The sequence below is a fragment of the Miniopterus natalensis genome, chromosome 10 (assembly GCF_054644295.1).
Source record: "Miniopterus natalensis isolate mMinNat1 chromosome 10, mMinNat1.hap1, whole genome shotgun sequence".
NCBI classification, from domain to species: domain Eukaryota; kingdom Metazoa; phylum Chordata; class Mammalia; order Chiroptera; family Miniopteridae; genus Miniopterus; species Miniopterus natalensis.
Window position 1 is genome coordinate 72,055,206 of NC_142090.1, and position 16,300 is coordinate 72,071,505.

General features: G+C 44.2%; 1 protein-coding gene across 1 annotated transcript in view; it reads left to right on the plus strand.

Annotated features, from left to right (window-relative positions):
• Window positions 1-16,300, plus strand: part of DNAH11 (dynein axonemal heavy chain 11) — a 203,131-nt gene that overhangs the window by 48,190 nt on the left and 138,641 nt on the right. The window contains exons 29-30 of the mRNA XM_087820874.1: window positions 10,129-10,278; window positions 13,107-13,340. Coding sequence (XP_087677000.1) covers window positions 10,129-10,278; window positions 13,107-13,340 — 384 coding nt within the window. The remainder of the gene's footprint in view (window positions 1-10,128; window positions 10,279-13,106; window positions 13,341-16,300) is intronic.

Genomic DNA, 16,300 nt, shown 5'->3' on the forward strand with positions numbered 1-16,300 from the left:
GACCGGCATATTGAACAGTATTCAGTATGGAGAATACAGATGGAAACAGTCTTATTTTTCTACAGTTAATAATCCCAAGTGTGTTCTGCTGAACGTCTTTACACTGAGAAGCAGACCCCTTTATGACATCTTGGGTAGGTATCATAACACCCTGGTCCCTGTCTCAACTCTTGCAGTCCTTGCCTTGGCAGTGTAATCGGCCATCTGTGTACGTCTCCTTTTCCACTTAAGCAGATGTCTAAACAAGGGACACGTCACAGACTCGCTTTCTGCCGACACCTGCAGTTTCTAAGAGTGATTCTCCAACTCCTTTCACTTGATGACGTGAGGGTGGAGGTTGGGGGAAACAGTGCCTCATCTCCCCCACCAGGAGTGAGGAAGAGCCATAGCCCCCTCCCCTGGGTTGATAACTTACAGGTATGAGGATAGCAACCTCCCCCCCAGGACTGTCCAGAAAAGGGGTGTGTGGAGGTAGATGATGCGGGGTTGAGATGTATCTTCCCAGCCCCTGGAGGGACAAACCCGTCCTAACCCGTTTGCTGTCTTTAGAACATGCACACACCCAGTTCCTCTTTGCCCTTAATTAAAGTCCTAGACTGATGCTAGAGGAACAGATCATTCAGTATGTACTTGTCACCAGTTCTCTTTATCTCCTGTCAGATAATAAAAAAATTGCTTCATGCCTTAGCCAGACGACATGTTGTCTCACAGGCCTGTGCATCCCTGGTTCTGCATTTTTTTTTTCATTCTTAAGTTACAAGATCAGGTTTTTTTGTGTGTGTTTTTTTAAAGATATCTTTATTGATTTCAGAGAGAGGAAAGGAGAGGGGGAGAGAGAGATAGAAACATCAGTGATGAGAGATTCATTGACTAGCTGTCGCCTGCACGCCCCCAACTGGGGATCGAGCCTGTAACCTGAGCATGTGCCCTGACCGGGAATCAAACCTCGATCGCCTGGATCCTAGGTCGACGCTCAACCACTGAGCCATGCCCAGCTGGGCAAGATCAGTTTTTAAAAAACTTTAGCCCGGCTGGTGTGGTTCAGTGGTTGAGCACTGACCTAGGATCCAGGAGATGGAGGTTCGATTCCCTGTCAGGGCACATGCCTGGATTATGGGCTTGATCCCCAGTAGGGGGTGTGCAGGAAGCCGTCGATCCATGACTCTCTCATCATTGATGTTTCTATCTCTCCCTTCCTCTCTCTGAAATCAATAAAAATATATTTAAATATAAATAAGCTTTAAAGATGTATCTTTTAAATTATTTTTATTTTCACAGCATCACTTCAATATTTTAGAGTGTTATCTTTTCTAATATCAGTGAGATTTATCATGGTAGTCTGCTCACCTACCTCATTCCTAGCATTTTAATCATCAATTCTTTTTTTTCTGTGCATTTTTAAAAAATTTATCTTTATTGTTGAAAGTATTACAGGTGTCCCATTTTTTCCCCCCAATTGGCCCCCTCCACTTCGCTTCAACCCCCTCCCCAGGCCTTCACCCCATCATTGTCTGTGTCCATGGGTTATGCATATATGCATATAATTTCTTTGGTTAATCTCTTCGCACCCTTCACCCCCCTTCCTTCTTTCCTCTGAAACATGATCGTCTGTTGCATGCATCAATGTCTCTGGATCTATTTAGCTTGTCATACTCTTTTGTTCATTAGCTTCTTCTTAAAGAAGACCCTTCAACTTTTCCTGTAGTGCTGGTCTGGTGGTAATGAGCTCCTTTAGCTTTTTCTTATCTGTGAAGCTCTTTATCTGACCTTCAGTTCTAAATGATAGCTTTGCTGGGTAGAGCACTCTTGGTTGTAGTTCCATGTTTTTCATCACTTTGAATATTTCTTGCCACTCCCTTCTGGCCTGCAAGGTTTCTGTTGAGAAATCAGCTGACAGTCGTATGGGTGCTTCCTTGTAGGTAACTAACTGCTTTTCTCTTGCTGCTTTTAAGATTCTCTCTTTGTCTTTAACCTTTGGCATTTTAATGATGATGTGTCTTGCTGTGGGCCTCTTTGGGTTCCTCTTGTTTGGGACCCTCTGTGCTTCCCGGACTTATAAGTCTATTTCTTTCCCCAGGTAGGGGAAGTTTTCTGTAATTATTTTTTCAAATAGGTTTTCAATTTCTTGGTCTCTTTCTTCTCCTTCTGTCACCCCAATAATACAAATGTTGGTCCTCTTGAAGTTGCCCCAGAGACTCCTTATACTATCTTCATATCTGTGGACTCTTTTTTTTCTTTTTGCTCTTCTGGTTGGGTGTTTTTTGTTTCCTCATGTTCCAAATTGCTGATTTGATTCTCAGCATCCTCTACTCTACTGTTGATTCCCTGTAAGTTATTCTTCATTTCAGTTCATGTAGCCTTCATTTCAAATTGGTACTTTATTACGTTATTGATTTTCTTAGTTATTTCCCTAATAGTCTTCTTAAACATCCTTATAAACAAAATTCTGAACTCTATATCTGTTAGCTTGCTTGGATCTATTTCATTTAGTTCCTCTAGAGATTTCTTCTGTTCTTTTCTTTGTGACATGTTTCTTTGCCTCCACATTTGGGCTGCTTCCAGGTGTTTGCTTCTATGTATTAGGTAGAGTTGCTGTGTCTCTTGGAATTTGTAGAGTGGCTTTATGTAGTAGGTGTCCTGTAGGGTCCAGTGGCTCAGCCTCCCCAGTCACCTGAGCTGGGCCTTGCAGGTGCTCCTCCCTGTGAGCTGTGTGCACTGTCCTGTTGTAGTTGAGCCTTGGTTGCTGTTGGCATCACTGGGAGGAATTGACCCCTTGGCCAATCAGCTGTGAGGATCAGCTGAAACTACAGCCAAAGAGCTGCTGTGCTGGAGACACCCCTATGGAGCAGGATTTACTTCAGTGGGGCTTTGATGTTCACAAAATGTGCCCCTTGAGTGTGTCACTTGTGGATGTGGTAGGGTTGTCTCTGGGGCCTCCCAGGAGGTGCAAAGTCAGCCTGTGCCAGTGCCTTCCCCAGGGCCACCCAGCAGGAGCTACTCAGCAAACCGTAGTTGGCTGCTACTTGTGCTGGGCTTGGAGGTGTCCAGGAGAGGCCAAGCTATGAGCCAATGCAGCTGCCGCTAGTGCCAGGCCTGGGGCCGCTTATCAAGCCGTATGGGGCCCACTGCTGCTTGTTGGAGAGATTTTAGGAAAGTCCTGAGCATGAGGCTGGAGAGGCCACTTGCATGGAAAAGCCCCTGGGAATGGCCTGGATGAGCTGCAGGTGGGGGGGCGGGGCCTCCGGGAATCACGGGGCGGGGCCAAAGGTGCGAGTCAGGTGCTGGCGACTCAAACATGGCGCCTGCCTGCCGGCTGTGTGCGGGGAGGACTCGACCAAGGAGCCATGGCCTCCGCCAGCCCTTCTGCCCGGGAGGAAGCCGCCCTCCGCCTCTCGCCCGGATCTCAGGCAGGTTAGTTCCTCCCCGAGTGTCCCAGATCCTTTCCGGCCGCTGCCGGCGCTGGGCTCAGAGGGAGTGTCCGCGTGAGTCCGTGCCGGGCCCTTTAGCTGCTGGGGCTCCCGCAGCCTCCGCGACCCTCAGCGACGGTCCCCGCTGGTTTCACAGCCCGGAGTTGTGGGGACGTCTCTTCCCGGCCTGGAGCCCTGGGATGGGACCCCTCACTCCTTCGGGTAACCCTCCCTCCTGGGTTTACCCCGCAGCACCGGGTGTGGGCCCGCGGCCGTGTCTCCGAGATTCAGCCCCAGTCCGCCCGCGTCTCCGCCCCTCCTCCCGGTCTTGATGCTGCTTCAGCCCCTGGTTGTGGGGCTTCTGTGCAGCCAGATCTCAGGAGGCTCCGGGTGACAGTGGTTCTGTATTTTAGTTGTGGTTTCGATGTGGTTGCGGGAGGCGGCGGGGGCCGCCGTTACCTACGCCGCCATCTTGTTTCTCCCCTTAATCGTGAGCTCTTAAACATCAGGTACATTGCTCAGTATTAGTACTAGTACCCCTTCTTAGTGCATAAGTGGTAGAAGACATTGCAAAGATTCTAAATTATAATGAAGCTGGATATTAAAAGCACAGCGCAGGAGCCCCGAAGTTGCTCAGAGCCATGCCGTTGGGGGCCGGCAGCAGGGCTGTCTGCAGGCTGATTAAAGGACGTGGGTGTTTCTGCTCACCAGCTAAAGGGGTCCGGCCATGTGGCTGCAGCGTAAACATGGTTTACAGTTCTCCTACCCGCCAACTTTAAAAAGATTTGGTTATTTATATTTTTGAAAATTTGAGATTTATATGACTTCTTTGAGATTGCTTTGTTACACTGATTAAACTTTCAACAATTCAAATTCCTGTTAAATGCTCTCACACAGTTCCTCAAGGTCCATAACTAGGGAAAATGTGTAGCTGCCTCTGTGGTGCAAATAGCCACTCAGGAGTGACTTGCTGGGCAGGAGGTTGAAAAGGAGCTAAGGGCAATCACTTCACCTGGAGTCACAGTCAACTTCCTTCCCTGAACTGGGTCTGCAGAGCCAAGGCGCATTCTGAATTCCTGGTCACGTTACCACGGAATAGTTAATGCTTTTGGCAATTATGCCAAGTAGCCTGGCCTCCTACCTTCTTTTAACTTCCTTTTCACCATCAGAATCCGTTTCGGACCACCAGACACGACTTTTCCGCCTCTGCCTTTTGTGCCAACATTCCTGAATGTGCTCCCAGTAGTGTGACCGAGATAACATGGCAACTGCAGCCTGTGGGATAACAATGCAGTGTCCCCAGGAACGATGCCCTTTGTGTGCAGATAACTCATGTTGACATCGCGTGAATGACTCTCATTCTTCAGACCCCCTCTTCCCCCCGCCACACTCAACTTGAGCGTGTTGGCTAAAGTGAGAGTTTCTGCAGTTAATTGTGGAATTTGATCAGCCGGAGCTTATCAGCCGGGGAGGTCTGATGTCACTACAACCTCTGGTCTTGTAAGCAGAAATTCCCAAGTGAAGACACTTGAGTCGGAATGCCAGAGTGATGACATCGGTGTGTCTAGAATGCCTTCGGTGATTATTTATTCGCTGTTGGTAAGCTAGTTTAAGGTCAAGTTTTAAAGATTTTTTACTCCCCCAAGTTCACATCACCTTCTGATGGCATAGATCATCTAAAGGACCGTGGCCATGGGCACTGCTGAACTTCAGTGGTCAAAAGTCTCTGGGAGCTGCTTATGGAAATACAAACTTCAGTAGTTATATACAACTGGTTTAAAGTCACACATGGGTCAGTATTAGCATTCTTTTTTTATCTCTCCCTTTATAAAACTTCCGTTTGTATTTTTCAAGTGAACAAGTGCAGTGGTTACAGTCAGACGGAGTAATGTTAGTTGACTCCTTCCTACCCTCCAAGTTGTCATAGAGTGCCTTAAAATAGCTGACAGCTTTGTGTAGTCGAGATGTTTTTAGCACTGATTCCTAATGACTTGAAATATCTTTTTGTCCCTGAAGAGTCTGCATATTTCCCATCCCTCATCTGTTACGTGATGATTCCTGAAAGCTCCGTGATGGAGCAGTATTAGAGACAGACAGACTTTCAGTGGGATCAGCTGCGTTTCTGTTGTCTAATAGAGTCACCGTGATACACGTGTGTGGCTATTAAATAATTAAAACCTGGCAACTGAGAAGCTGAATTTTTAACTTCAATAAATTTTAATTAATTTAAAATTTAAAACTGATATTTGATTCAACTGTTGGAAAACGTGTTTGAAACCCCTTGGGTGTGTGAGTCTACTTTGCTACTGTACATTTTAGGAAATCTAAATACAGATCAAGTATTTCTGATGAGAAATCCAAATGGAGATATGCTATATGTATTAAACACATGCCCAAATTAAAAAACTTACTCTGAGAAAGGAATGTAAAATATCTCAATAATTTTTATATTACATGTGGAAGTGAAAACATTTCGGATATATGCTAGGTCAAATAAAATACATTAAAATTAATTTCATCTGTTTCTACTTGTTTTAATGTGGCTACTAAAGAGCCACTGCTGTGGAAATTGAGGCCACAATGCATCCTCTACAGTGACAAGACCGAGACTATATATGCTCAGCAATGTTTCATGTTTGCCCCAAGAAATGTCCTTCAGTGGCACCAGCCCAAGTCTGCACAAGAGGAAACCTGCCAACTTGTCTTTTGAGAAATCCCCCAAATTGCAGTGATGAGACAGATGGCACTAAACTGATACCTTTAATAGACTGTAAATATTGGCATTTGGAAAGGTGCTTGTGAGAAATGAGCTTAATATTAGGTGATAAAGGACACTGCTGGGTCTTAAAGAGGCAAACATCTAAGCCCATGTGTTCCTACAGGCACCGTATGTTTCTGTCTAGTGCTTCCATTTGGTTATCTCCGCGATGGAGTGAAAGAACCAGCCCCTGAATGTCAGGAATTGGGGCGACTGAGCTCAGCACTCACAGTGTCACAACCTGCTCTAACAAGGTTTAGTCCTCAGACAGTCACGAGGACAAAGGCTCCAGATGCAAGTGGTTCATGCAAGAACAGATGAGTTTTAGTTAAAAAAAAATCAATTAAAAATCCCAGCCTTTTTTAGAGGAAGTAGAGAGGTAGAGTGCTATTAGCTATCAAAGGAGGAAGGAGTAGCCCTTGAGGTTAGGTTGGGACTAAGGAAGGAATAGGGGCCACTGGGGAACAGTGACAGGAGATGGTCATGGTTGGGCCATCTTGCCATTGTCTCTACTTACCTTCGACTGAGCCTCGAGGAATAGAGGCTGCTTACTGAAGTGTAGTTGCTCACAGAGATTGCCAGGTAAGAGCAGCTCTTCTGGACGTAACTTAGGAGTATGTCCTATTTTAAATGGGTGGTTTTGTATGAAGGCTGCCTGATGCCCACAGGACTTAGGCATTTTGGTGTGCGAAATAGACACTCTAAATTTTAAGTAAATATGCCATAAATAATATATATCCAGTGGGGGTTCTCTTTAATTATCCTCGCAAAATTGTTACATAGGGCATCCCCAAAAAGGTATACACACACTTCAAAGAATTATAAAGGCAGTGTTTATTAAAATACATTTCATTTTCAAAACTGAGCTATCAGCTGTTAAAGTAGTATATACATTTTGGGGGGACGCCCTGTATATAGTTGGCCACAAATTGTATAAAAATACATGTAATATTTTTTTTCATTTTGCAAATGTATTGTCACTGCATAGAATTCCGTCGCAGCTCTTTTATTGGAATTCTCTCCACAGCCAAGTTACACTCCAAAATCAGGATTATTACGTGGGATTAAACTAAAATATCACTTTAATGTTATGAGATCCAAATGTGAAATCTCATAAATGTGGCCTCCTGCCACCCTAGAGTTTTAGGCTTTGCTGTGGAATCTGAGACTCTTGGTCCCAGCTTTGTTTGGCGTCGCTGGTGGATAGATGCCACCTCATTTGCCATAAACTGTACCCTGAGGGAGCAATGTTTCAGTTTCTGCTGCTAACCTTTCAGAAACCTACTTAATATATCGATGAAGTTATTGGCTTTTTTTATGATTTGGAGTGTTCGAATCCTTTCCATTTCTTTCCTGAGATAAGAAGAGGGGCCACGAGGTGTTCGTTTTTATGGAGTCATTTTCATTGTCAAATGAAAAGTCTTTCCAAATACCACACTAGGAAGGAGGAATTTTAATTTTGTGTTAAAAAATGCAAAGAGATCTGATTAGAAATGGAACAGATCTGAGGACAACAGGGTCCACATGAGTTTAAAAACCAGTCCTGCTCCCTCAGAAGCTTTACATGGAAGATAGCATTTGAAAACCCCCGACCTCATGCACGCCAGGCGTGCACAGCGGCAGACCTGCAAGCCACGGGGTTTGCCTTTCCTGGGCCCTGGCTGAGTGACTCCAGGCTTAGAAGTTCTTTCAAAACTATTTTCTCACCAAAGCAATAATGTGCGAGGGGGTGTGATGGTTGAGGTCTCATTTATCCTGCAGCTCTTCACCTGAGTGTTATGTAGGCCCATTGCACAGCAGAAGCCATTAAACATCTGCGCACTTCCTGGCCACGTCAGCTGTGACAGTGAATTGTTACATTAGTGGAGGTACTTTCTGTGTGTAAATGTCCTCGGGGTAACGCACAGGGATGGAGGAGAGTATGATAACCCGAGCAGTGATCATTGCCGACGACTAGGTCTAGGTTTAAAGTAAGTGAGAGTCTCAAAAACTCATCTGTCTTAAACTCAGAAGATTTCTTGCTCTGATTTTCTTTAATACTGAAACTGCAAATACAGCAAAGATGTTAAGGCTAAGGGCTTCAAAGATTAAATCAGCCTTGAGAGGTTCCTTCAGTGTTGGTATTGGTCTTGTCATGCAGGGAATTTAGGCAGGTTGCCCTTGTTCCTAGAAGCTGCTGTTGGGATAGTTACCAAGGACAGTTAAGTAAGAAAAACTCATGACAGAGATGGTACCTACACACTGGTAAATGCTGTGTAGCTTTTAAACCATCTTCTGGTTATCAGCACCTTTTATTTTTTTCTATTAAGATAAAATTCACATAATGTAAAATTAATCTTTTTGAAGTGTATGAGTCAGTGGCATTTTGCACATTCACAGTGTTGTGCAAGCATCACCTCTATCTAGCTTTAAAATATTTTCATCACCCAAAATAAAACTGCATACCCATTACACAGTCACTCTATTCCTTCCTCCCTCCAGCCCCTAACAACCACCAATCTACTCTGTTCCTGTGATTTACCCCCTCTGGACATTTCATGTAAATGGAATCATATAGCATTTAGTCTTTTGTGATGGCTCCTTTCACTTAGCATGATGTTCCCAAGGTTATGAGCCATGGGGTAGCACATGTCAGTACTTCATTCCTTTTTCGTGACTGAATAATATTCCATTGTGTGGCAATGGCATAATTTATTTGTCCATTTACCCATCAGTGGACATTTGGGTTGGTTCCACTTTTTGGCTTTTGTGGGTAATACTGCACTGTGTGTAAGTATTTGAGGACCTGTTTTGAATTATTTTGGGTAGATACCTAGCAGTGAAATTGCTGGGTCATATGGTAATTCTGTGTTTAAGTTTTCAGGGAACTAGCCAGCTTTTTTCTGCTCAGCAGCTTTTATTGTTACCACATGTAAGGAGAGACCACTTCTTTCCACTCCTGATACTTCTCTGGTCCACTCTCTGCCCATCACTCAGTCCATCCAAGGGAGGTAGAGGGGCCTACCTGATTGATGGTCCTCCTTGTGAGTAACCTACAGAATGCCCCTCGTTTCTTCTTTCCATGCTGGTACTTCCAGGAGGAGAAGCCTGTCCTGGTCTGTGCTAACGTGACTGGATGGGTAAGAATTGCTATCCTGGTGTTATGTTAGGAGGCCAATTAGCTTGTCTCCAAACTGGCCTCTAGCAGAACAAGTGCTCATCTTTGTCTTTTAATTTGGTTTATTTCTCTAATAGCCTGGAACCTGTGTGGAGTTCAGTAAACTATTTATTGGAGGTTCCTTTGAAGATCCCATAACTTAGGATGTAAAAGGTTGTGGTGCCAGAAGAATTTTAACTTGGTAGATGTAACCTGGACTTGGAGGCTTAAAATCTGCCACTTACTTTAGCAATGTCAACTTGATGAAGTCACCTAATATTTTAGTTTCAATATCCTTATTAATAAAAATTGGGAAATCCTACTTACCTTTCTTATGTAACAAGTATACTGTGGGGCTCCCCTTAGTATCAAAGGAAGTTTGCAACACAAGAAAAAGATTGTTACCTGACTTACATTTTTGTTTCAGATATTTTAACACAGCTTTTTTATAGTATAAGCTTTTTTATAGTATAAATATAATAATATGTCTGAGTTTTAAAAGCTTGACCACAAAGTTCTCAGGATGATTGCTGCAGGTATATGGCCGAGACGGAGAAGTTGGTAAGTCTCCAATCTAGAAAATAGGAAACTGTGCGATAAGCATTCACCTCCCAACCCTGATGATGTGACCAAAGAGCCTGGCCACTTCTCTGTCAGCGTCCTTTCAAACTGGAATTTAAAAGTGATTTTTATTTTGAAGGAAACCATTTTGAGCCAACACTGTAACTCATATAAAGTTTTGTGAATTCCTGCAGCAGCATCACTAGATGGCCAGAATATATCTCCAGTAAGAAGGGCTCTGATCTTTTCTATTCGCCTTTTCTTAGGTGACACGTCACCTTGCCAAACTCTTCGACAGCATCGCAGATCTGCAGTTTGAAGACAATCAGGATGTTTCTGCCCACAGGGCAATTGGCATGTTCAGCAAAGAAAAGGAATACGTCCCATTCCAAACCGAGTGTGAATGCATAGGCCATGTAAGATTTGATTATGACGTGTTCTATGCTGGAGGAGGATTTCTGGGATAATTTTTCATAGTTGAGTTGAACAAGAAGAAAAATCAGGCCATATCAGATCAGGCACTGGTTGGTTTTGTGCTCAGAGCTTCCTGCTCACCTGTGTCCAGAGTGACAGAGGGCTCCTCTGCCATGTTCCCAGGTTCTGTTCAGCTGCAATATCCGCAGGGTCTCAGACATGCTAGCTATTGAACTAGACAGGGGGGACTGTCACAGAATGAATGAGCGGACCCCAGAATTAGAAGCCAGTGCAGCCCAGTGACAGTGCCTCCCTCCAAGCGAATGGTTGTCACCACTGCTCAGAGAGTATGGGGTGAGGGTGGAGCAGCGCCTCGCAGTAAAGCACGTTTTAAAGAGGCTTGTGGCTCAGGATCCTGATGTGAATGTTGTCAGTGGCTGCTCGTAAATTAAGTGGACTGAGTCTACCAAGCTGATGTCACGTTCTCTGATTACCACGTGCACAGACAGGTTAAGGCAGTGTGTTCTGTTCTGCCCCAGCCACACACCTCAAAAACATTCTCAATGGTGATCTGCAAGGATGGCTCATGATTAATGGAGGAGCTCTTGGTGATTTCAGATGACTTGGAGGAATCGCATCTTTTTATGGTGATAGGTTGGGTTAATCCACAGAGTAACTGAGCAGTAGCCTCTATTACAGAATCGTTTGGGTTGAGGCAGGGGGTTCCTTACACTGTCCCTTGCAGAAATGTGATGGCCACCTTTTATTAAAAAAAAAAAAAAAAATACACAGCACACGAACAAAGAGGGGTTTTCTTTATTCCTTGCTGTTGCTTTTTAATACTGTACCAGAAAAATCTTGCCAAATGAAGAGGAAGCAGATGGTGGACCACTTTGATTAAAATATATTTTTTGATCTCTTGGGCTCTTTAGGATATTATTACAATGATTAGAAAAAGTCACCATAAACTATCTTGACAAAAGTGTGCTGCTATCTGCTCCATCCCCTGCAGACTGCTAGCCGACTGGCATAGTGCCCAGAAGGAGGACAGTCCAGTTGATGGATGTGGTTTTCACCAGCAGGAACCCTTGATGGTGAAAGTTTTCAGAGCATTCTAATTCTCTGTAAGCAATGTGTGCTAGATACTTTGCAACATACGCCACGCTCATCCTCTTATTGCCTTTATAAGAAGATGCCGTGCCTTTAGGTGTTTTGCCCCTTGCTCTTTTATGGTTGTCCTCCCCAACTTAGACTATTTGTATTTCATTTAACTGTTTATTGGATGCCTACTACGTACCTACTATGCTGAGCTAGGCTTTGGGGGATCCAGAAATGAGTAAGACATTTACCTTTTGGCCCCTATCTTTTGAGGAACTCTTAGTCTCATGGAAGAAACAGCTGTACACATAATCAGTGATAGTGGGAAGTGGTAATTGTTAGACAGGGGTGGGCAGAAGCTGATGAAATGCCAAAAAGGGAGGGGGTCAGGCAAGGACCTCATCGGAGCCTAGCTCTTGAATCAGACTAAGATGCCTCTGTTGGCGTAATCATCTGACTGTGAGCTGATATATCAACTTGTATGTGTGTTTGGTCTTCCCGAATGGACTGGAAAGTTCTTGAGAACAGGTGACCGTATGGAGGTCATAGATGCCCTAGTATCTGGGAGATGCTCAGGTGATGTCTGACTCGCTGAAGGAACTTGTTGCTCAGTGACCTCAAGAGCTGTGCTTCGTGACTAAAGCAGTGATTAGACCAGAGACCCTGATCTCAGGCATTGAGCAAAGCCCGGCTCTGAAGTCAGAAGAGAAGGGTCTTAGGGTGTCGGGGCCATTTCCCAGGTGGTGCTTTCCTTTTATTTCAATAGGGAAGGCCATCAGCTCATTAACCACACATCACTCCTTCCCAGTTCTCCAGATAAAGAGGTTCTGGGAACGAATGCTGTTGCCTCCTTCACAGAGGCAGGGAAAGAAGTCAGTTCTAGCTTCTTCAGCATCCCATGTGGTTCTTGGAATTTACTGGTTATAGTCATTTTTTCTTGGTATGGTCAATTATATGCAAATAGTATATGTATCCTTTCTGTTATATAATATTATCCCATGGAAACATACATGGATAAATATAACAAAGCGTATTTGAATAGAATGGAAAACTGGCTGAAATGTATTTGTGGGAGCAAAGTAAACAGGTTTTAAAAAGAAAGATTAATTTTCACAAGTCAGCAGTTGTCCCATCTCTCATTCTTTCCTGCTGTCTAGTTTCTGACAATTGTGAAGAGAGCAGTAGGGGATATAATTAAGATACTTGCTGAAAACATCTTGTCTTAATACTAAGAACTATGATAATTTTAGAGAAGAATTTTCAGTAGTTTTTAAAATTATCCAAAGATAAGTTTAAAAAAATCAATTTCCCATATCCCCAAAGCTCTAGATTATTATTGTAGCACATTACTCTACAGATGGCTGTAATGTCTGGTTTCCCAAAACTGTGGGTGACCAGAGGGATCTTAGTCTAGAACCCTTTTGTCTTCAAATCTGAAAAATTAATAATCAGAAACACCTCCTGTAGGGTTTGGAAAGTTATTAGCCAGCTGGTAGGTGAAATAAGATGAGTAGTATCTCCAGGAATAGACAGCTTCATGTAGGAAACACACTTCATCAATCAGTTGTTTGCCTTCTCCCCTGAGTTACCTCTCTCCTTGTTTTCTCCAAGGGTTTAAAATAAAACCAGCTGAGGCCTCTCTCTGTGTGTGGCCTTCGAGGCCACGAGAGGATAGGATTACCCCTCTTCCATAGCTAAGCCTGTGTTTGAACGTTTCACGTTGCTTCCAAAGGTGGAAACATGGCTTCTGCAACTTGAACAGACCATGCAGGAAACAGTGCGACACTCTATCACAGAAGCCATAGCAGCCTACGAGGAAAAACCCAGGGAACTGTGGATTTTCGATTTTCCAGCTCAAGTTGCACTAACCAGCTCACAGATCTGGTGGACTACCGATGTGGGCATAGCCTTCAGCAGACTGGAGGAAGGCTATGAAACAGCCCTAAAGGATTTCCATAAAAAACAGGTATTTCATAGATATATGATTTTGAGACTTAAAGGGACTTGAAGAGGTAAGCTTTATTCATTCATTCATTCATTTCGCATGCAGGGAGTGTCTTCCGTGTGCATGCTACTGTGCTAGGAAGATTTTAGCAATCAGTTGTTTAACTTTCTATTTTCTACCTTTGTGTTAGTCTTGTAGTTTTCTACACTGGTTTAAAAAACACCCGTCAAGTCTGTTATCCTTCAGGCTCCGGCGTATCACTCATACCTGGACGCTCTGCCTATTCCCTTCCTTCCGTGTAAGACTCCATCTAGGCTGAGCGTGTATTTATTAGAGAATATGCGCGTGATTAAGAAGGTGGATGACTGTTCAACAAAGGCACATGTCTTCATGTATTACGGTTTTCTGTTCATTATAAGTCACAGATGAGCAACTTTGGAAAATAGTCTGTTTTTATTTTTTTAATCTTCACCTGCGGACATGCTTAGAGAGAGGAAGGGGGAGGAGAGAGAGAGAGAAAGAAACATTGATGTGAGAGAGAGACATCAATCGGTTGCCTTCAGTACATGCCCCGACTGGGGATCGAACCCACAACCCAGGTATGTGCCCTGACCGGGAATCAAACCCAGCAAACTTTTGGTGCACAGGACAACACTCAACCAACTGAGTCATTCCGGCCGGAGAGAAAATAGTCTGTTTTGAATTCCATTTTACTCATGCCATTATGCTATGACCTCTCCTTAAGCGCCCCTGTCTTAAGGCATGCTCTTAATTTTGGAATAGTTCAGAGATAGGGCCTTTCTCTTGGCTTATAGATTAAGAGAATATTAAGCTTGGAAAGGAGGGGAAATATTAGTTTGACTGCTCTTCTTGTTTTCAGTGGACAAAGGCTGAATCCAGAGATAATAAGTGACTTTGCCAAGCTGCACAATCCGTAAGTGAAAATGGCAGGGTCAGCAGAACTCAGAATGCTTTCCACAGCCTCCCATTGCCTCTCTTCAGGGCAGTGCTTTGAACTCGTGAACTTCTGAATGCGCAGCCAACTTGGCATTTCTGAAGTAAACCTCACTGGTATATATTTTTTGTTGGAATCTGTTTGCTGATATTTTGTCCAGGAATTTTGCATTTTTGTTCAGATGGGTCCCTTCCTTGCAATTTCCTTTCTGAAATAATATCTTTGCCAGGCTTGGGGATCAGGATTATGCTTAAAAAGAACTGGAAACTTATCCCATCCTCATTTATTTTATGAAAGTTTACGATAGAAATCTTTCTGGTGTTACCATCTGGGCCTGGAGTTTTCTTTGAGGAACATTTTAGAATTATAAATGGATTTCTTATATGCTGCTATGTGGCTTTTTTGGTGTCTTTTTTCCTTCTGTCAGTTATAGAAGTTTATATTATTCATGGTATTTATCCATTTCATCTAAGTCAGTGGCTGGCAAATCACAGCCCACTGGCCAGATCCGGCCCATGGCCTACGTCTTTGGCTGCTCCATTGCTACATCAGCTCAGCGGGGTCGTGCCAGAGGCCGTGCAGCCTGCAAAGCCTAAAACGTTCACTGCCTGGCTCTTGACAGAGGAAGTTTGTCCATCCCTTGACCTGCGTTTTCAGACTGAGTTGACATGGGCATCTTGCCACTATCCTTGGCACATCTGGAAGATCTGGCACCTGCCCTCCTTTCATTCCTGCTGTTGATTTGTGTTTTCTCTTGTTTTGTCCTGTTTTTCTCTCTTCCCTAATCAGGCCTTTTAGGTGTCTATCGATCTTATTTATATTTTCTAAGAGCTAACTGTTGCCTTTTTCCACTGTTTGTTTTCCATTTCGCCGATTTCTGCTCTGTCTTGCTTTCTTCCTTTCCCCGACTTAGAGTTTAACTCGCTCCATCTACTTTTTCAAATTTCTCAAGGTAGGAGCTTCAATGATCGATTTGACACCTTTTTCTTTCCTAATGTAAGCATTGGAAAGAAACTGTAGCTTGAAGACTGTCTTTCAGAAACCTGCAGAGAAAATCATGCTTAATGGTGAAGCAATAGAATCATTTCCATTAGTGTCGAGACTGCGGTGATGATGCTCAGGTCTCCGACGCTCGTTGCTCGGTACTGTGCTGGGGGCTAGCAGTGTGATGAATGGAGAAGCCGGACATGGGCGCGGGGGACGAGGGTACTAACTGGGGTCCCACCGCACGTGCCCCGGTGGTACCCGCGAGCATGGAGCCTGGCCTCTCACAGTGCCCCTCGTTCTAGCTGGTGGAGACACGAATCCATTGTTTCTGTCACCGACATAGAAACATGGGTGGGATTAGAGGTCCTTGGTCCTATTGTTTTTGAAACAAGAAGAACATTATTTTTGTGTTATGTCCAGCTGGCAAGGGATTGAGGGCTTGGGCAGCTGACCCCGCAGCACTGTAGCAGTTACATTGTGATGTGCCCTGGGATTTGCTGAGTGAGAATTTAACATTTCCGCAGAGGGGCCCCTCCATGGGGGCTTGGGTGGCCCTGGACTGGGCATCCTGCCATGGCTGATGCTGGTGCAGTTCCAGCCATTCTGCTGTCGCAAGGAAAACGCTCTCCCTGCTTCTCCGCTGATCCCACGGTCAGAAAAACACACAGCCATTTTTCATGGCTTCTCACACTAGAAGGCCGTTTGACTTTTTATTTCAGCCAATAGCCAATCAACCACCAACTCTCTTCAGTTGCCCAGAGTAGCTCTATCCTCACTGTTTTCCCCCCATCACTTTATTAATATCCCAGTCTGGGTATTCATAACTGTAGCAGCCTCCTCTCTGGTCTCTTTTTCCAGTCCTGTTTCCCTCTAATTCATCATACAACAGGCAGAGACATCTTTTGAAAACACAAATCTGATTATCACTCCACCTCTCAAAACCCTTCAGCAGCATCTCATCTGACTCTTCAATAGCTGGCCGAGCCCTGAATGTTCGGGCCCTGGCTTCCCTCTCCAGCATCTATGTACCTGGTCCCTC